This window comes from Labrus mixtus, chromosome 18 (genome assembly GCF_963584025.1).
Source record: "Labrus mixtus chromosome 18, fLabMix1.1, whole genome shotgun sequence".
Classification (NCBI taxonomy): Eukaryota; Metazoa; Chordata; class Actinopteri; order Labriformes; family Labridae; genus Labrus; species Labrus mixtus.
In genome coordinates this window covers 5,227,870-5,248,707 of record NC_083629.1, presented here as the reverse complement: position 1 = coordinate 5,248,707, position 20,838 = coordinate 5,227,870, and the positions used below count along the sequence as shown (strand labels likewise).

Here is a 20,838-nt window from a genome sequence, read left to right as displayed (position 1 = left end):
ATAAAACTCATCTGTAATTATTTCCTAAAAACTACCAAATCTGTAACAAGCTCAGCTACAATCTTGTCTTGTATCTAGTTGCAGATGTCCCAAGTATTGAACAGCATTTAGATTTCTTCCCCACTTTGATGATCAAGACAACAAGAGGTGAATTGAGACTCAACTACTTTAGTCACAGGTTAAAATGGAAAAATGACACATGAATGAAAAACAAAGATCAGCCAGGATTGATTCTGCTACGTCAGATTCTGTCCCTCTGAAACTATAGTTTCTGTGGTAAGCTTCTTAAAGCTATATATCCGGATTCAAATGACATACACACAAACTGCAGTCAGTTTGGAAGTCATTAAATGGATGGAAGCAGCATCACCATGTTTCTTTGTTGTTGGAAATGAGATGAATCAAATTGCCTTCCACCAAAGTGTAAAACTTCTCCATGAGCTTCTTTAACCATCTTCTAAACTTGGTTCACTTCAACATCGTTTTGCCTTGCATGCAGCATTCCTGGCTAAGTTAGTGTAGAAGGAGAGCGGGGACCGAGTTTAATGCTGCATTATGGGAAAACAGACCGCAAACAGATGGGACTTAATAAGGGTCAATTCAAACACAATGTTTAACTTTCTCGAGATTACAAACACCTATATTACTACCGCATATGCACCAACTATGAGCCAGAAATACAAGCCAATCACTGAGTCCAGTTGGGGCTTGGAAGAAAGAGAGAGAGAGGGCGAGAGGGCGAGAGAGAGAGAGAGAGGACTACAGCTCGGCCAAATCGACTGCATCTGAGCTCCTAATCTCTGATTTACAAAACACACTCACTGTGTGCACGCCAGGCATGCACAGAGAATTTAAATCTCTGAGGGATGGATGTGATTAGCTTTCAGATGATCGTCACATTACATAATTGATGACAACACATTTTTCATCGTTTAATACACACGTTCCTCTTTTGTGGCAAAAAGGCATCACTCTCTGGAGACAGTTTTCACTCATCCTGTGTGTGTTGTGTCATCAGAGGTAATACTGGACACACATGGCTGCTGTGAGGTCTCCACTATGTAATGTATATGACAGCGCAATACAACTCTTGGTGGATAATCAAGAAGAACCTCTTATATCTGAAGGCTGAATGAATGAAACTCTAAAACCCCGACTGCATCAAACCGATTTTAATGCAGGACCGGTGGTGATGAGCTGTTTGTGTGGCCTCACGTCACCTGTGTGTGTGGACCAACAAGTTCAACATAAACCAGCAGAGACTAAAGTGGACTTCCAGCTAGCAGGTATGTTCTGCTCCTGAATGAGAGAGAGAAACTCTCCATGCCACCTGATGATGGTGGAAAAGGAGAAAGCAAACATAACTATTCCAGGACTGTGGATATACTGTACAAACTGCTGTTGGTCTAAAAACCAAGAGTCAACCTCCTGTGTTGTAAGATGAAGCCAATGTGCAAGAGCAAAGGACTGCAGTTCCTCGACTGTCCACTTGAGTCTGGCTCCAAAAGCAAAGAAATCCCCATCAGGTACCGTTTATTACAGCAGAAATAAACATGTTTACGGTTTGGTCTTTAAAGCTCATGTCTTTATTGAGCTTTATGTGAGGTGACTGATCATCCATTTTGATTCAATCAAAGAGTTATGAACACATTTACTTGATTAGGGGCGGGGCTTAGTTGACTGACAGTTTGTCAAGAAGCTGAAGGCCCGCCTCAGCGTCATGTCCATGCCTGTTTCTAGATCAGTGGTTCAACCTTTTTTGGCTTGTGACACCACTTTGACTTCACAAAACTCCTGAAAACCCCAGACAACAAAGAAATGTTGTACAAGTAAACCACAGACCAAATTTAGGATTTGCGTGGGTACTATTGAGGACAGAGGAAGAAAAGCTGGGAGGACATTTCTGCACAATGAATAAAAGACAGACAGAGTCTCTGCAGGTTTCTTATTTTGACATTCACTATGGCTCACAGTAGTCTGTGTTCAATATATTTTTATATACAACATATTTTTTACTGATAAATAAATACAATTTTCATGCGACCCCATTTGGATTCCCTGCAACCCCACCAAGGTTGGGAAAGCCTGTTCTAGATTGATCCATAGATATGTGGAGCTGGTGTTTCAGATATAGACCGCCATCAGTGGGCTTCATAACACCTCTTCAGAAACCAACCAATCTTTTCACATTCACAGTTACATAGCAATCAAGCTAATCAATGACAGATCCCATGAAAGGCAAATGGGTCTTGTATTTTCAGCCATCATTATTTTGCTTGAGGAAAGGGGGAAGGAAAAAGAGGGAGGGATTTGCTTTCATCTCTTCTATTTCTTTCTTGTGCAGCAAATTGGTTCACTGAACCACCAATCCAAGGTCATTTCTCCCAGTTTCTGATTCAACACACTCAATGGGCAGAAAAGCTGCAGATAAGGGCCGATCATTGATAACCAACTTTCATCCTAATGAGTCAGGGACATGATCATCTTCTGAAAATAGACACTAACATATGGCCAACTTTTGCCTGGGGGCCAGGACTCATGACACCCTGCTTTCATCATTTCTGTAAAGAAGCAAGTAGCAACGTTTGTACAGCAAAAGAATATGATATTTAAAAAGTTAAAGACATTTTCAATGCCTTCCACGCAGGAAAGTCTTGAACCAAGACGCTGGATTATGCTGCAGGAAGTTTCTTGTGAAAACAAACCACTGTTAGAATCCATTGTAGCATAACTGCTGTGAATCCAGACTGAAAACATCCTTCCTCCATACAAGAGCACGCGGCAAAGAAAACAAACTGCTTTGCAAATGTTCTGAAAACTGTTTTCCTCGTCAAGTCACCCACCTTTAAATCAAACAAATAAAGTTCAAATTGAAGGCTTCAATGAGCTCGAACAGAAGAGAGTATACGAGCGACTCTTGTAAGATAAGAACATGTTAAAGGTCAGGTTTATAGATATATAGTGAACGATGCTTATCTGCAATTTGCTTTCCTGTACACTCATGAATCACTTTGCACGCTCTCCTTTGAAAACAGACTCAAACAGCCACAGAAAAAGTATAAAAGTCTTCACCAATAGAGATGAATATGTTAAATTAAAGTGACTCTTTGGGTGTGCCATGAGCGTTAGACTCAATGTTCTGAACATATGATGAGTCTTTCTGCCAGTGTAGATCACTGCAGGTTATTGGCCCTTAAAGGAAGAATCTGCAACTTTGTCATCCAGTAGATGTCGCCCTTGAGCTCCAGCATGAAACCAAAACAAGCTGCTGTTTGGCCACACCTCCTCCATACTGAAGCCTCCACTCTCCCCCAGAGACACACCTCCAACCCCTCCTCTCCCCGCGTTCACACGAAGGAGTTATCAATTAGAACGCACCATAATTAAACGCCATTAAGCACAAATTTGTCCTTGGCTCGAGCTGCGTCGTCGTGTTAGCATGCTAATGTTAGCGCTCTTTTGTTAGCCCGTAGCTTCACATTGCATGTAAATTGACACAGATTGACTGTGCCTACATTCAAACATCCAAATAATCAGTGAGTATGTTCTTCTTCTTCTCTCTAGTTCTTGACTAAAACAGTTTTTATACACAAGGGGAGGAGCCGGCCGTCCCGTCCATGTAAACACGGCTCTCACAACAACACAGCCAGCGGGACTCGAGCTTCTCACTCATTGTAGACAGTCATGACTCAGAGACATTTACACAGGAGAGACTTCTGCCATATTTAAAGAAAAAGTTTACAGCCCAAGACTGACACACACACAGACACACACACATTGATTCTGTCGAGGGTTGTATATGAATATGTTGCTTTGTGCAAGTCTCGCCTTTTGGCCCTTTTAATATAACAGCTCAGCTGAAATAAACATGTCAGTAAAAACTCACAACAAGGATGATAGCTCGAAGAAAAACACACATGCACCCTGCAGGAAAAGGCAAATCAGCTGATGATGCTGACTGATGCAGCATCTCCAGACAGAAAGACAAACAATGACTCTGTGGTATGGTTCAGTTATATTAACGATGAGCAAGCATTCTTTAACATCATTCTACCTGATAAAGACCCTAATGTTTGGGACAAAAAGACTTAGTGGACACCTAGTGCTTGGATGGAATTTGACCGTGAAATATGTGTGTGTGTGTGTGTGTGTGTGTGTGTGTGTGTGTGTGTGTGTCTGTGTGTGTGTGTGTGTGTATGTGTGTGTGTGTGTGTGTGTGTACCTGGTAGTACGTCCTGATTTGTCTGGTGAGAACGGTGAGGTTGTGAAGGCGGAGCGACACGTCATTGTTCACATTTTTGTTCAGCCTCTGATTGGTTGGGCTGGGGTCACTATGGAGACACAAACACAGACGGGGTGAAGAGGGGTTCAGATTGACATTAATCGTGGCTTTTTAAGACAAAGATCATTACACACACACACACACCCCAGTTTCAGGGTAACTATTGTGCTGCAGAAGGATTTATGTACACATACACACACATCTGTGCCAGACTGATTTGCATATGAATGAGGGGGGGCTGTAACGATGTCTGGCTGACCTACTATGACATCACTATGATGTCAGTGCTCAGTTCAGGCTAGAAAACAGACTTTGTTATTGATAACGGGATAAAGCCAGGTAGACTGAAGAGTCTCACAGTTTAAGATACAAACTTTAAAACTGCAATACGACCTTCATGTTTGTGTTTGTAAAGGTCACCACTCTCTCTATAAATCACTCTGGTCCTGTTGTACTCAGAGCCTTCAGGTCTATTGACAGTCAAACATGATGTCTTTGCACTTTGACACCTCAGGTCCCCACAAAGGCCAAATGTTAAAATCTGAATCATTTTGCTCTTTTTACACCTACATTATTTTTATTTTAATCCTAGATCTTATAATGTAGACTGGAGCTAGGTGATACATAGATTTTATTAATTGAATTGACTGGTCAATCCACAGAAACTGAATGATCCTCACAGAAGCTTTCCCTTGTCTAATTGTTGAATGAGCCTGCTGCCAGCCACTCCCCTGCTCACTTGAGAGTTTATATTTACACACAGATCCTGAAATGAGTTTTTTGTTCAACATTAAGAGAAAAAACGAACAGAGGACCCATATGAAGTTAGTCTAAGGTCTGTCACTGCTAAAAACATCTGTAACATTTCTTTAATCCATCATCTCACAAGCAGACACACAGAGTGTTAGGAGTGTTAGGATCTGAGAGCAGCAGAGGACAGCTGCAGCATCAAATCACATGCTAAAAAAAAACCCCAAAGTAAGCAGCATAAACTGATCAAAAGTTGAAGTTGGGTGTGGTGTGAAAAATATCTCAGATTTTCTTCTTCGGGCAGAGTCGTGTCTGACACTAATCTGATACCACAACTTTTCATTTTCCATTTTTGCTGACACAATTTAAACGTAATACAATGGTTACCATGGGTCACTTTACAAACACAATAACATTTCTCTGAGCTCATGAGTGTCGAGGTTTTGTCTGCTCTGCTGGTTTATTCTTCTGGTCATCTATTCGTTTTAATTGTACTCTCGACATCATGTAAATGATTTCTCAAGAATAAATAAAGGTTGAATGAATGAATTCTCAGAGACAGGATTTAGCCAGCACCAAAATGTGGAGATGAACTCAGTTAGCTTGATTTAATTACATCATATACTGTGGTTCAGTCAGGCGTCACTCTAAACTGAAACTTCTATAATTAGGACTTACATCTATAATTTACACATTTTTCACACACTTACACGACTACAATGTGAACTTTCACTACGACCATTTGAACTGAACTGAACTGAACACCTAAACTTGGACTGTGGCAGAGTGTTACAATTTGAATAACATATCGAGATCCTTTCAGGGTTACGTTTCGGTCAAAGTGACAGAGAATAACTTCTGCTTCTTTAACTTCCACTTTTTCCACAAACTAGCTTTGCTAACGTCTCCTAAGTTTACTCACTAAAAGCTGCAATCGTTTCTGTCAGCAGTAAAACTTTGATTCAACTATCAAACTCAACTAAGCACTTTGACAATTCTTTACTCCCTTCAGGATTTTAAAATCTACCTTTAAATTAAACTACACTTTGTACTGCATGTTTTTCAACTTCAGCTTTCTTCAGTCTTTCGATCACATTTCTAATGTTTCAGCTACAAATGATCAACATCAGGTACAGTTCAGATATTATTCCTCCCTCGTCAACATGCCAATTATTGAAACAGTAAATTAAAGATGCACACATGAAACTTTAATATCCCCCCCTTCAGAATTATTTTTAGTGAGGTCAATGATACGTTCACAGTCTGACTGATTTACCAACTGTCTCCTCTCTGCTCTCCTTCTGGCCTCCTCCTCTGTAACCCACTTTCCCATAAACCCCTAACCAGGATCTTATCAAACCCCCCCCTCCCCCCCACACCCTGCTGTCAGCCAGTCTACATTCAGGGTGCGGAGAACAATAGGTCGATCATCATTGTTTCAGAAGACAATAAGTGACATGTGAACATGTGGTGTGATTGGGGACAGCGGGTCGTCTGGGTGGGACAAGGTTCACATTCCACATTAATAGGTACAGTATGTGTCATTAATATCAATGAGGACTGATTTACTGTTCTGTGGTCCAAATGCTGCATCCTGGATAAGCAAGATAATAACATGTTTCATTGTCAACAAATCCTGTGAATAGGATGGAAAACAACAATATGTGTAACATTTTATCTGGGCTTAGCAACAATAACATTTGTAGTGCTGCACATAGTTTCCTCTAAAAGTAGTCCTCAACAAAAGCACCTTTTGGATTCTCTGCGGGTAACATTCGTTGACACCTCTAATGCTATGTTGTTTATTAAATGTCTGGACCTATTCAAAATCTAAAGCCATGTAAGGAATTAAAGTGAGGCCAATGTTTGCCTTGAGCTGACTCCCTGGGAGAAGAATCATTTTTTGAGTATGCACGTTAACGTTGTTAACTGGGTGACAGTAGATCTGTCTGTAGGGACTTGGGTTGGGCACCATAGGGTTGCCGGTCAGTGCCAGATCACTTCCTGTGTACTGCCGTAGTGCCCTTGAGCAAGGCACTAAACCCTCACCAGCTCAGGAGCGCTCCCTGTAGGTAGCCCCCCCCACTCTGACATCTCTCCATTGATGCATGTCCACAGTTCCTGTCTGTGCATGTGTGTATTTCAGGTCCTATATGTGTGAATAGAATGTCCTTCAATAACAGAGTGTCCCCCCTCAGGGTTTAATAAAGTATATCACATTTAAAAAGACTAATCACAGTGTGCAATCTGCAGGTTTTCATACTCCTCAAGGTAGGTATGAAAACTGAATGGTGTCATGTTATGGCTTCTGGAAGCTACCTTCTCTAAAAACTGTGTCTGGATTAACTTCACTGGCTCCTTCATCAGGTTAAAGTTAACCGGTTTCATGACCTTTTAGCTAGACTCAGTATGGCTCAGTAGTAATTCCTGCATGGACACAGACGACCAGCGACCCGTCTGAGCAGTGGAGCACCTTTCTGTCTGTCTCAATTGAGTGACATTTCTGATATCTGCAGCAACAGGTAAAATGTACACATGCTGTGTTGGAAAGCATTGCTTGTATAAATAAGATAATTTTTCTTATAATTTGGGGTTTATTCAGACTTGTGTTTATCTGAAGATCATATCCCCGTTATGATGGATTTGTGATTGTAACAGTGCAGCCCCCGCCTGAGTACAAAAGGGTCGGGTTGCTTAGAGTTTTGTTGTGTTGTCGTGGGTTATGTCACACTTTTCTCAGCATAGTCGCACCACAAGAAATAACTTCTTTTGAATTGCTTTGTCTGATATATTGCTGAAATAAACATCCTGCTCTGCTCTCCTCTGTCGATTCTCTCTGTGCACTACCAGCTTCTTCATTTCTTCTTCTGGGTGATCCAGTCACTTCATAGCCACTCCTCCTTCCTTCTCCTCTATCTGACTTGATGCAGACTTCAGCAGCAGCACATCTGGCTGCGACGTTTACAGCCTGAAACCAGCGAGTCAGGATGTGGTCGCGAGATCTCACACACAGGAAGCTCTAGATGAACTCAGGTACCGCTCGCGTACTCAGCCCGGACACATTAAAAAACACACACGCCATAAGAACTTCTCTGACTCATGCAAATAAAACTCTCACTCCCCCTTTGTAGTGTAGTACCTACATGTGTGTCATGATCTTGTGCAGGAAGACGCCGTCCACCAGCTCCATGAACATGTTGACCCGCTCCTCTGAGCCGGCATTGTCACACGAGCCCAGAGGACCCAACGTCCCGACCTGCAGGCAAGAAGGAGAGGTTCAATACATCTACCCAAAAAGTAATGAGAGAAAACTTCACAGATGTGTTTCACAATCAAGATTTATAAGTCTGTCCAGTTAATCTACTGGCTGTCTTCCACGGTTGTGGTCTTTTTTTCACACTTTCAATGGACAGTGTTTCCTTGCTGAGATGCAGAAGGAATAAAGTAACACAAAGGGTTAATTTAATGCTAAAAAACGAGTCATTTGAAACAACCTTCAGCTAAAATATTTTTTTTTTCTAAGAGTGAGGACTGTGGATTTTGTCCCTCCATTAATTACATATAAATTACTTCTTTAAGAGACATCTTTTTGCAAGTATATTCATAGCATATTCAGTACTTTTACAACCTTTTATTTTTTTCAGGGGGGTTTTCAGAGTCTCATTATTTCTATTTTGGAGAACGCCCTGCTCCTACTCACAGAGAAGTGACCATAATATGTAGAGAGACACAGCTGGAAGCTGCCCAGTAAAGCCACAGACGGATCGGCTGCCCACTGGAGCAACACCACCGAGGCAAAAGGGGATTAAAGGCCTCGCCAAAGGGGAACACCACTCTTTGACTTTCTTTCCCGGAACATATCCCTAAAGTCGGGTTCAGATATTTTAACTAAACTTTCTGGTTTTTAAAAAAATACATTTTATCGAACTTGAATTGAAACAGAATGAGATTCAGGGGAACAACCGGTCTGGTGAAAGTTGGCCTTGTGTGGCCTTTCTCCTCTGGGGTGATTGTGTTTGTGTGTCTAACAAGGGCAGGAAAAAATGTCGTTGAACGCTGGGGGTCAAAAGGATGTGAGGTGACCGGGCAGCAGGAAGCAGCACAACGTTAATAAGCTGCTGACGGCTCTGCTGCTCGTCACAGTCTGAGCTGAGAGCTTTTATTAGTAAACAGGTAGATATGAATGAGTCCAACATTAAACTAGACACACTCTAATATCTACAACAGAAGGGTGCCACAGGGTGTCATTATTACTAGTTGATTTTACAATGTACTTTACAGACGATTTTAATGTTTTATTCTGTATGCTGAATGCTATTCAGAAGTTTTAAGCATCTGTTTAGTGACTTTTCAACCCTTACCCTGGTCAGTCTATGACCTGTACATTGTTATGAATATATTCAGCTTTCAGTATTATTAAACCACCAATACTCTGGAGATATTTGAATTAGAATAAACTTTAATTGTGTGCATCTGTGGTTTACTTTTAATGTTGTTAAGTACATTTCAACACACGGAAAAAAGCTCCAAACAAAAAATAGATTATTTAAATCATTAAAGCGTCTTTTACATGAATGTGTGCATTGAATCAGGATGTAGGATGTATACAGTGGGTTTGAAGATGATACTTTGCTCTAAATATGTTGTATCCATTTATTTGTATGATTTTTTTCAATCAGCTGCAGGGATGTTTTTGTTGATGGTGATAGTTACTGTTTATAAACACATCTTAACTTTGTACACAAAGCAAAAGAGCCACAAACATGAACATTTCTGAGTGTGTGTGTGTGTGTGTGAGAGAGAGAGAGAGAGAGAGAGGGGGTCTACCATGTACATCAACATTTTAAAGCAATAGATAGATGACAAAGAAAGGGTAAAGAAGCTGTAACCATTGAAGCGGAGAATAAACTTCCGCTGTAAGAATGATAGAAATAAATCTATGAGAGAGTCACTGAGACACACTGGATCGATTAATCGATAGCGTTCATTTCTCCTGACACATACATGTCACAGTGTGAAGGGTCAGGGTGGGGGGTTAAATGTGAAAGTGATGTAACACGTGTAGACTAAAACACAGAGAGGGGTCAGCAGCTCACCCACACCACCAGCGGAGACTCCATGAAAGTGGCCAACAACTCGGACAGAGTCACATCCATGGTTGTTCCGATCCCGCTTACAGATCACCAACAAATCATCGATCCACCGGTCAATCGATCAGCACAGCAGGCTGGACAGAACAAAAGCACCCCCCCCCCCCCCGCCTCCCTCCACCTCCTGCAGGAGCTCTCTCCCACACCACTATTGTCCCGCGTTGTCCCGTTTCCCTAAACACAAAGTTTAGGTTTAAAAAACACTTTTTAATGAATAAAAACTAATCGAAATACTCCAGCTGACGCCCACCTGCACACGGGGGTCCCCTCCCGTAAGAAAGCGAGTTAATATCCAGTTTATTTATCCGGCTGAAGGAAAAACACTTGATCCAAACTTCGCAGGACAGTTGTTCGCGTTACCAAGGATACAAGACTCGGAGCGTAAAGCGCAGAAGCCGCCGTAAAATCCAAAGTGTAAATGTACTCCAAGTAGAAAAAAAAAGTAAAAAAAACATCAGAGAGGGAAGCAAGAATCTTAAAAATAGTTGTTTCCGTTGTTTGCTACATCCCCCAGCACGCCTCAATACCTTCCAGCTCTCCCTCTCTCCATCAACCTGTCGGTGAAACCGTCAGAGGCATCGCGGCTTCACAGACAGGAGAACTGACCAACCCGCTTCTGCTACAAGCGGAGATCCCGCCCCCTTGCGATAAATTGACCAATTACAGTGCAGAACGGCAGGACGTTTCCTCTGAGTCTGACGTCACCAGCCAACACATTGAACTGACCAAAGAGTTTATATGGGACAAGAATATAACCCTCCATAGGCGGGAGTTAACATCGAAAACTTTCTTTTTTTTATTATTGTAATTAGTGAAATGTTATTATTTATGAAATGAACCTAGGATTAAATAATCAAAATAATATAATGACGATTGGTTTTATGAGGTTGACGTTTTCTTTTTCCTGTGTTTACTTTCCCTCGCCTACATAAAGATATTAAAAATGAAGACCACCTTCTTGATATGTGAAATTATTAAATATAGTACAAGATACAAATAATAAAGGACAAATATTGTTTATATGATGGACAATTAATATCGGGACTAGATTCACATATTATGCATGAATAAGTGTACAATTGTAAGAAGTAAAACATATTTGAGAGACACTAATATGAAAATAATGCAGATTATAAGATATAACCTTATATAGTCTCGCAAATTAACTGCAAGGCATAAAGTTGTGCCTTTACTGCAATGAGCTTTAAAACTTTTAATGATAAAATAAACCCTCTTGAGCTTTTGTTTTTATTCTGATTCTAAAAAAAAGCAGCTGTCTCCTACCTTCTGACCTTCACACAGTGATTAAATGCTGCCTAACATATTTGTATGGCTTGTTATTCTTCTTACCATTTTTTAAAATCTTTTAGCAGACTTCACAATATCCTCTCTGTGAGGTGATTTGAGCAGAATAGTTAGATTCATTAGTGAACTTTCCAACGCACCACACGGGTTACGGGCTATCCTCTTGTTCTTCCTTGAGACTCTTTGACTGCTCTTCAAACAGGTCGAAAAGGAAACCAAAGATCAGCTCAGATCAAAGAGCACAAAGGCCAAATGCAAAACAGCAGCAACTGACACAGAACAGCGTCCACCAAACACTCAGCGATTTAATGATACAAAATCTAATGAATGAAGATATTTAAAGTGTTTTGATGCTGATTTCATTCATACACCTGTAAATCTGAGTTATTTCTTTAGAAGACTCTGCACACGTCCAGATTTGACTTTAGATTCTGCATGATTAAACAATAGATTTACAGTTTATGGATTAAACAGGAAACAGCTTTATGTCGAGAAGCGAAGCAGACCAAACGTACAGTCAAACAAAGAGTTTAAATAAAAGCAGATAAACTACGTTTTTCTGTTCCCTCCTCATCCAAAACAAAGTGTTTGTGCAAACAGAAGTTATTTTGTTGAATAAACTGAAGGAGGATACTTCATGGCAGTTTTCTTTCAATTTTGAAGATTAGACGTGGCATAAATTATTTGAAGAGCAGTGACATCTTGTGGCCTTTCCTTGTTACTACATCTATTACCAGATCACCTTTGAAGAAGCTTCGGTTCAAAGTTTTTAAAGTGATAAATGTCACACTAATGAGCCATATACTAAAGTTATATAAAGACTATTATAGTGTTAATTAATCAGTGTATAATTTGAATGGTTATTACAAAAATCTCCAACATCTTTAAGAAAGACTGGATCATTTTACTGTAATTTACTGTAAAGTGTTTTACAATGTTTTTTTAAATACATTCTTTAAAAAGGTTTCTACATTTGTAAGTAAAACATTTCATAAAAAGGCTTTTCACAAGTCAAAGTTTTTCTAAATGTCTGATATATACACAAATGTAGATCAAGAAAAAGTATTTGACTTGATTCTGAACATTTTGATTTTATTCTCAAAATGCAAAAGAAAAAAATTGTAATATGTTTAAATATTTTAAGTTTTAAGTCAAACTCAATATTTTCAGTGTCTGTCGCATCATCAATATGAATTTATTGTAGTAATAATATGGACCAAACCAGTGGTTCTCAACTGGTGGGTCTGGACCCAAAAATAGGTCGCAGAGTTATTTTCCTACATTATTATTGTCTTATTTTCTCATCTTGAATTTTAACATTTGAACCTTACCTCGTGTGTTTCTTCATTTTAGATGAATGATAGAGTTTCCTCTTTTTATTCAGTTCTTTATTTATGACATATTTAAATGTGTGCATGGATGAGGGGTCTTATTGTTGCTTATTGATTTGTTTTTGTGAATCACGTTGTGCTACATTATTATTGTATGAGAAGAGCTGAACAAATAAAGTTTGATTGATTGATATCATGCTAATTTACACTTCACATTTACCAAATATTTCACACAGCTTTTGTAACATCAGTATCTTATAGTTGGACAGGTTTCTTGGCCTGTTGCTATGAGAAAAATAAATGAATAAGTCAAGAGAGTCATTTTATATCAATCATCTATTTATTTATTCATTGTGAATATTCATACAAAAAGCAGATTTTCTCAGGAAAAAGTGATGTCTCATAAACACAAAGTGGTGTCAATTAACTTTACATTCAACACAGTTAAATCCACTTAGCCACGCCCCCTCTTCCTCCTGGACCAATGGCAGGGAGGCAAGGGAGGTGAAACCTGCCATCCTATTGGTGCATTCTGGACTTCATAAATCTATTTTTATAATAACAAATATATAAAGGCTCTACCCAGTGATAACAGTGATATGGTGTCAGGTCTACTTCAGGTCACAATAATAATACTTCACCGTCTTCACAGACAGGCACACAACACACACACACACACACACACACACACACACGCACGCACGCACACACGCACACACGCACGCGCACACACACGCACACACGCGCACACGCACGCACACACACTCACAAACATCCGTTCACACACTCACACTAAATATATAATAAATTCAGCATCATGTGTTCACTAAAAACTACAACTCTCACATTTTCCCGCCCCGCCCCTCAGGAGTCATTTCTACTCAGATGTGATCAGACAGGACAAAAAGTCGACCGTCAAGATCGTCTGTCGTATGTCAGTCAGAAAAAAAGAATTGGAAATATCAAGTGCTGTGTCCTTTATTTTAGTGTCAACTCGTCACACTCACACAGGGTCCATTTGTCTTTAGTGTCACACTCAAGGGGAGGGCATCAAAGGTTTTTCAAACAGATAAATGTCACACTCAGTGGTTTGGGCTGCGAGTCCTGTACTTGTAGCTAATCTGACAAACGTTCCAGATTTATCAGAAGCTAAAAGATGAGACAATCTGCAGGAACGTCTGGTCATATTTCAAGGAAAAACGACAACATTCATGACCTATTAGGCACCATAGAGACAGTTGTTATGAGCAATTAACCACTTCCTAGCTGACAGTAAATCAAGCTCAATTCTTATCTAACATGGCTTGGTTGGAAATGTGTTGTGTTGATGTCTTACATTGCGTCTTAAATGGAATACATTTGCACTGACATATGACAAATGTCTGCCATCTGCATGTAAAAAGTAGACAAAGTATTTTCTTTTGACCACTTTTCCATTTTTCACTGATGTAAGCTAACCAGTGGGAAAGCGCTAACATTAGCCGCCTTGTTACAGGAGCTAACCGGTTATCAAATATGTTGCTTCATCTAAATGGATGTATCTATCATGGTGTCACTCATTGCATGATGACGCCCGTTTTGAAGGCACAAGTTCAGCGTTTTAGCTGCCGCCATGTTTTTGGCGTTAGAGGGGAACTATGTTTAGGCAAGAGGGTTGAATTCAGTGCAGCAATGGGTTAGCAAATGCTAACGTTTTCTGAGTTTTCCAGTACAAGCTCAAGCAACGCGTTTCCTGCTACATGTGTTTCTGATTGTAGTTGATCAGAATGATTTATTTGTTAAACATGAGCAGCTAAAAGAGAGAGCTGGTAGAACATATTGAACTCAGTGACCAGATGCCTGCAGGTGAGTAAAACAAATTGTGTAACCTAAAACAACCAGTCGTCTTAACACCTGAGTATAACCGGAGTGACATGCACAGGTCCATCACAAATAAATGAATGTATGACACGCACTGCACGAGCTGACAAGCAGACATCAGTACCTGGTCATTAGTGCTTCATTATAACATATTCGTTATGTCACTCATTGAAAAACTGAAGTTGTACAGAGTTCTTGTTAGAATATTAAACCGCTCAACATGACAGATTATTTTTCAGTTATTTGCATGAAAAATCTCCAAAAGGCACCGACATCACAAACAGTTCAGTGACTGAATTAGCAGAGGTGATACCTAGCAGATAGCTAGCAGCTCCCACATGTCAATCAAAGAGGCCACACCCCTAATTATGCATAATTATAGCCTTAATATAAATTAAACAGAGGTGGTTAACAAAATCAAACCCCTGTGCATTTGTCATGCGTACAGGTTCTTTAGGATCAGGCTGTAGGGACGTTAATATGGAGCTTGATGGGGATTGACTCACTTTGGGAGCCAGCCTCTTGTGGCCATTTAAGGAACTGCAGTTTTTGAAACTTCTGTGCTGGCTTCTTTTCTGAGCCTTTGAGCATGCTCCTTCCTTTAACCTCGAAATATGACCTGAAGTCATTCAGAGTTTTGCCATTTAAAAAAAATATATATTTTTGCCTGCTGAACAATCTGGACATGGTGATATCGTAACCTTTGTCAGATTCACCTACGTTTACTCCTTACAACATTGAACACAGCAGTATGACATGGTCCATTTTAACAGCATCTGATTTGCGCTCCCCTGAGCTTAATATCAGAGGAAAATGGCCGCCTTGTGTTTCTGATAAATAGTGTTCATTAAACAGGAGAGTCAGTCTGTCACACAGTCAGTCAGAGTTCAGAAGGCTGCAGAGCTTCAGGACATTAATGACCCTCGCTCCTCATTAAAAGCACTGTGGGCATACTTCAGAGAAAGTGTGTGTGTGTTCTTAATCGCAGTACATGTGGCGGCTCAGTGTGGGTTTAAATTTGTACTCTGTTTGATTTTCACATTGTCTTTACACCGGTGGGGAGGGGGGCTCGTTTAACTATTTTGTGTTTTAGACCAGCGCTCAGACCGGGTTATTTAATATAAAAAATGAAGAATACAAAGTCAAGCGATTACAGTGATTCTCAGCACTGCAAGAAGTTAAAAATAATTTAAATATTTTTAATCATACTCATTGAAATGATCACAGGAAGCGTCATTAGGCCCAACAAAGTAAAACCAGGATAAAAAAAAATTAAGGAAAAAGGTTGCAGGTCCATAGTTTGGTCTCAAGAAAAGAACGAGATCAGCGTTTGAATAAAAACACGATGGACCAGAGAGGGAACATCTGAGATCAGCTTGTTTAGAGTTTTCCAAAACGTCATTACAGTGCTTCAAGGTCCAGACTTTCTAGAAGTCTCAGCAGTACAACAGAGTATGAGGGCCAGCGTTAAGAAAAAAACAAAAACAACAAAACTCCAACCTGAGATTTTTAAAAAGTTAAGTGAATAAAGTTTAAAGAAAAATGTCTAAATATTTCTATTTTAGTTATAAACAAGTCGTCGTTTTGTTATGAGAAAAAGTTCACGAGTTGTAATCTTATAATTAGTTTATGCTGAGTCATGACGAGGAGTACAAAGTCACTTCATGGTTTAAATTAAAGGATTATAAAAATATGTTTAATAAAGTAATAACACGTCAGAGGATGAAGTTTACGGGCTTCAAATTTTAGAGGAATGTTTTAACATTTGAAGGAAAAGAATAAAGTGAGTAAAATCCTTACATTTATTTGACAATCCTGAGTAAAGAAAACACACAGATAAAGATTAAGACTTTTATAATAAAGTTCATAAGATCGTGCCCTAGTCCTAATTGTTGCAAAATGATAAATATATTTGCAAAATAAAATATAAGGGGTGTTTATTTCGATTTTAGAAAATCATCTGAACAACGTGATTAAATGCAGGACAAATATTTTGAGAATTCTTGAATCTATTTAGGATGTTTTACTTTATCCGTCAGAAATAAATAAGAAGATCTGGTTTGTTAGCTGAAAGAGAGATACTCTATGTATGAACATTGTCCAGATGACCCGTCTTAGATCACAGGTTATCTGATATTTAGACTAAATTAAACATACAGTGATGCATAATTCAGAACACTGGAGGTGTTTGAGGCAGCAGCTGCAGCACACACAACATAAACTCACGGCTCTTTAAACCTGTGGTTCTCAACTGGTGGGTCGGGACCCAGAGGTGGGTCACACAGCCATTTTTAGTAGGTCATGAATGTGTGCCTGGAAAAAAGTTTATAAAAAAGTCTGTGTAGCGCTTTTTAAACATGTCTTTGTAAACTCAGTTTCTTAATTCTGTCACATGTTTTGTACAGGCTGAGGTCCAAAATGCACAATTTTTCAGTATTTTGTTTTTTTGATTGGTCAAAAAATATCTGAAATTTGGGTCACAATTTTGCGCAGAGGAAGGCGGTGGGTCCTGAGGCTAGGCGAGCTGAAAACCGCTGCTTTAAACGATATGAAAGGTAGTTATGATTAGATGTCACATTAACGGTATGCGAGCTCAAACAGACGATTAAGGCCGTTACATGTCATCTACAGATGGCGCTACAGTTGAAGCCGTGAATTTAACAGAGTGACCAAAAGATCTAATATTTACTTTAGTGTCTTTTAAATGTTGTTATAAGTTTATATGATGACATCATGAACATACACTGTAGGAAAACGACTTCAGCTTGTCAGATTCTTAAAGTTTTGAAACCTCAGGTCAGTGGCCCTGATACTCCGTTGTACTTCTCTCCCCTCATGTCGGGTTCCAGTTAGTTAAATTCTCTAGAAATGTGAACACCCTCCTCTACTCTATGACTGGTCTGTGTGTGTCAGAGTGTTTTTGTGAATAAGCGATAAGCGAGTGTGTGTGTGTGTGTGTGTTTTCAGCGCAGCCAGGAGCAGGGCACCCACTGCGGCTCAGTGTCCAGTTTGTTGATGAGTCGTAGCAGCTCGTTGAAGGCTTTGTCCAGGTCCGTGTTCACGATGACGGCGTCAAACAGATGGCCGCAGCTCTGCTCCATCTCCCGGGCTTTCTCAATGATGTCACGCAGCTCCTCAGGCTGTACGAACACACCCGGAAAGGAGACACACACATTAGTGAAGCAAACATTTTAGAGACAACAGTGATGTTTACCTTTAACGGAGAGTAAACAAACCTTGGGGTTCTTGTTGTCTTTAGCTAAGAGAGCGCGGAGTCTCTCCTGGGAGGGCGGAGCGATGAAGATGATGTAAGGCTTCAGGTCTGAGCTCCTCAGCACCTTCAGAGCCTGAGAACACACACACACACACACACACACACACACACACACACACACACACACACACACACACACACACACACACACACACACACACACACACACACACACACACACACACACACACACACACACACACACACACACACACACACACACACACACACACACACACACACACACACACACACACACACACACACACACACACACACACACACACACACACACACACACACACACACACACACACGTTAGATACGATCTTTATGTTGTGTACATGAAACCCTCTCATTAGTCTGCGATCGTGTTCCCACCTGAGTGTGCAGACAGAGCACACAGATTTTCCCAGTGTTGATGACTTGTCTCACTGAGTCCGTGCTCGTCCCGTACAGGTTCTTCTCAAACTCTCCAGACTCGATCAGCTTCCCTGAGGAGAAAAAACATGAAGTGAAACGTCATTCTTCACATTTGGTTCTTTATACTACGACAAAAGCTAAACACAATAACTTCAACAAATCTTTACAACATTGGATGTGACAGACAAAACTGTCACAAAGCATTGTGTCAAAAGTCAAAATATGAACACACACACAGAAGCTCTGAGGCACTCAAGACATTTCTTAATACTCCACAGATTGAAGAGGTGTTATAGATTTACCTGCTGCCAGTTCTGCCTCAAACGTCTGACGAGACACAAAGTGGTAATCTCGACCGCTCACCTCTTCTGCCCTGCGATTCCGTGTAGTGTCTACAACACACACACACACACACACACAGAGGTCAGTACTGTACACACACATAAAGATACAGCACAGTGTAAGGTGTGTGTGTGTGTGTGTGTGTGTGTGTGTGTGTGTGTGTGTGTGTGTGTGTGTGTGTGTGTGTGTGTGTGTGTGTGTGTGTGTGTGTGTGTGTCTAAGTCTTACGAGGTACAGCTACAGCGAAACGTTCTAGTTGGTTGTTGATGAGTCTCTGTCTGAGCTCTGACTGGCCACAGCTGGTTGGACCAATCAGAGCAATCGGTCTCTTTCTATTGGCCGGCTGGTGGTACAGAGCCATCTCCTCATAGGTGAGAATCTCCTCGTTGTCAACATCTGGGCCAACGGAGAGGAAGAACCAAAGAAATCAGAAAGAATGACAGGTTAGAGGAAAAATGTGAAAATATCAAAGAAGAAAAGAAGTAAAGATTTATAAAGAGCAGCATGGCTTTTATAAGAACATGTATCAAAAAGATAAGCCTCTTAACAAACAACATTTACTCAGAGACTCTAGATTCTGAACAACATTCATTATTAGTTGTATATTATCAAACATGCCGTGTTTATCCTCTGTAAATAACAATAATAATAATGGTCAAACTTTAATACTGTGGAGCAGCATGAAGCTGTAAATGCAAATGTGTGTGTGTGTGTGTGTGTGTGGAGAGAGGTACACATATATAAACAGGTCGTACCATCATTTCTGTGAGCGTTGTACAGCAGCTTCTTCCTCTTCCTCTTGTTCTTCTTCGCACACCACAGCTTCCCTGTAAACAAGCAGAAAAAGTACTGCTATCAGAACAAAGTATTTATTCTTTAATGAAACTGTAACATCAGAGAAGTTATCCCGGGTCATGAGGCGATGTAGTGAGGAGAGGAACTGACCAGACTTTTCAGGCTCTTTGTCTTCTTCTATCGTTTGCTTCATGGCTTCTCTCTGCTGCTGGAAACTTTTCCCTGTGAGAAAACAACAGTTTGACTTTAAGGTGTACAAAGACTTTTAAAGAAACATGACACACACAGTAATAAGCTCTACACTAAAGAAAGACAGCTAGAGGTACCTGGTACCAGTCCTGCTAGCGGCTGGTTTTCCTCGTCTCCGTCCCTGTACGCCTGCCACCAGTTGGGGTCTGACTGGCTGATGATGTGGAGAATATCTCCTTTCTGGAAGGACAGGCCCAACTCTCTGCACGGCACGTAGGGATCATCTGAAGGGTCGTAGTCAAAATGTGCCTTCACATGGACCTAGAGAGAGAATGACAGGAGGAAGATTCATGAGATGAGATTAAAACGGGTTTAGATGTCAAGCAGGGGAAAAAAATCTAGATGTTTTCAAACTGTCAACCTAAAACTCAAGTTTAAACGCTGTGTAAAATGTAAATAAAGACAAAATATGATGACTTACAAAACATTGAAACCCCATGTTACATTGAAAATAGCACAGAGACAAAATGTCTAAAAACATTGATTAATGTAACCCTGTCCTGACCTTTTTTTAAAACATGTTCCTGGCATCAAAATTCAGTTTCAATATTCAACCTGTTGTCTTTGTGATATTCATTATATTCTGTTAATTAGGGGTTTCAATGTTTGCAAATCACCACTTTCTGTTTTTATTTACAGTTTCCATGACGTCCAAACTTTTGAAGAAATAAACTCAAAATATTTTGTACTCAGAACTCACCACGTTCTCTTTGATGGGAGGAGGTTTGCTCTGAGTGCTGGGAATAAGCACAAAGGTCAGGAGGCCGTGCATGTCCGCCTGAAGACACACAAAAACACACACAGACACAAAGGACACACAAACACAGAAGAGAACTTGTTGTGAGAATGCATGTTTCATTCAGACTGTGAAGGGACTATGAAGGAAAATGTCATGAATAAATAAAGACATTTTAAACACAAATAAGTGGGATAGGGATATAAAGTCTATAAGAAGTAAAGCTCACATATTGAAGAAAGGCTTCTGATTCACACAAATACTTTTTTATTTAAGTTATTTTTGCCTTTTTGCCTTTATTGTGTAGTACAGCTGAAGAGAGACAGGAAACGTTGGGTGGA

General features: G+C 40.2%; 2 protein-coding genes across 5 annotated transcripts in view; both read right to left on the bottom strand.

The window, feature by feature from the left end:
- ccdc88c (coiled-coil domain containing 88C) overlaps positions 1-10,742 on the bottom strand; it is a 48,296-nt gene extending 37,554 nt beyond the window's left edge. For 2 of the 4 annotated variants that reach the window (XM_061063288.1, XM_061063291.1), the window contains exons 1-4: positions 10,433-10,741; positions 10,129-10,356; positions 8,176-8,288; positions 4,223-4,331 (exon numbers count right to left, since the gene is read on the bottom strand). In XM_061063288.1, the coding sequence (XP_060919271.1) occupies positions 4,223-4,331; positions 8,176-8,288; positions 10,129-10,188 (282 nt within the window). In that variant the 5' untranslated portion in view covers positions 10,189-10,356; positions 10,433-10,741. Of the gene's footprint in view, positions 1-4,222; positions 4,332-8,175; positions 8,289-10,128 lie in introns of all 4 variants that reach the window. The other 2 variants (XM_061063292.1, XM_061063290.1) reach the window with 2 other exon arrangements.
- Positions 10,743-13,136: 2,394 nt separating this feature from the next.
- Positions 13,137-20,838, bottom strand: part of pals1a (protein associated with LIN7 1, MAGUK p55 family member a) — a 29,117-nt gene continuing 21,415 nt past the window's right edge. Inside the window, exons 9-17 of the mRNA XM_061063305.1 lie at positions 20,462-20,539; positions 19,839-20,022; positions 19,663-19,734; positions 19,473-19,544; positions 18,946-19,113; positions 18,678-18,767; positions 18,334-18,446; positions 17,915-18,025; positions 13,137-17,818 (exon numbers count right to left, since the gene is read on the bottom strand). Of these exons, the coding sequence (XP_060919288.1) occupies positions 17,642-17,818; positions 17,915-18,025; positions 18,334-18,446; positions 18,678-18,767; positions 18,946-19,113; positions 19,473-19,544; positions 19,663-19,734; positions 19,839-20,022; positions 20,462-20,539 (1,065 nt within the window). The 3' untranslated portion in view covers positions 13,137-17,641. The remainder of the gene's footprint in view (positions 17,819-17,914; positions 18,026-18,333; positions 18,447-18,677; positions 18,768-18,945; positions 19,114-19,472; positions 19,545-19,662; positions 19,735-19,838; positions 20,023-20,461; positions 20,540-20,838) is intronic.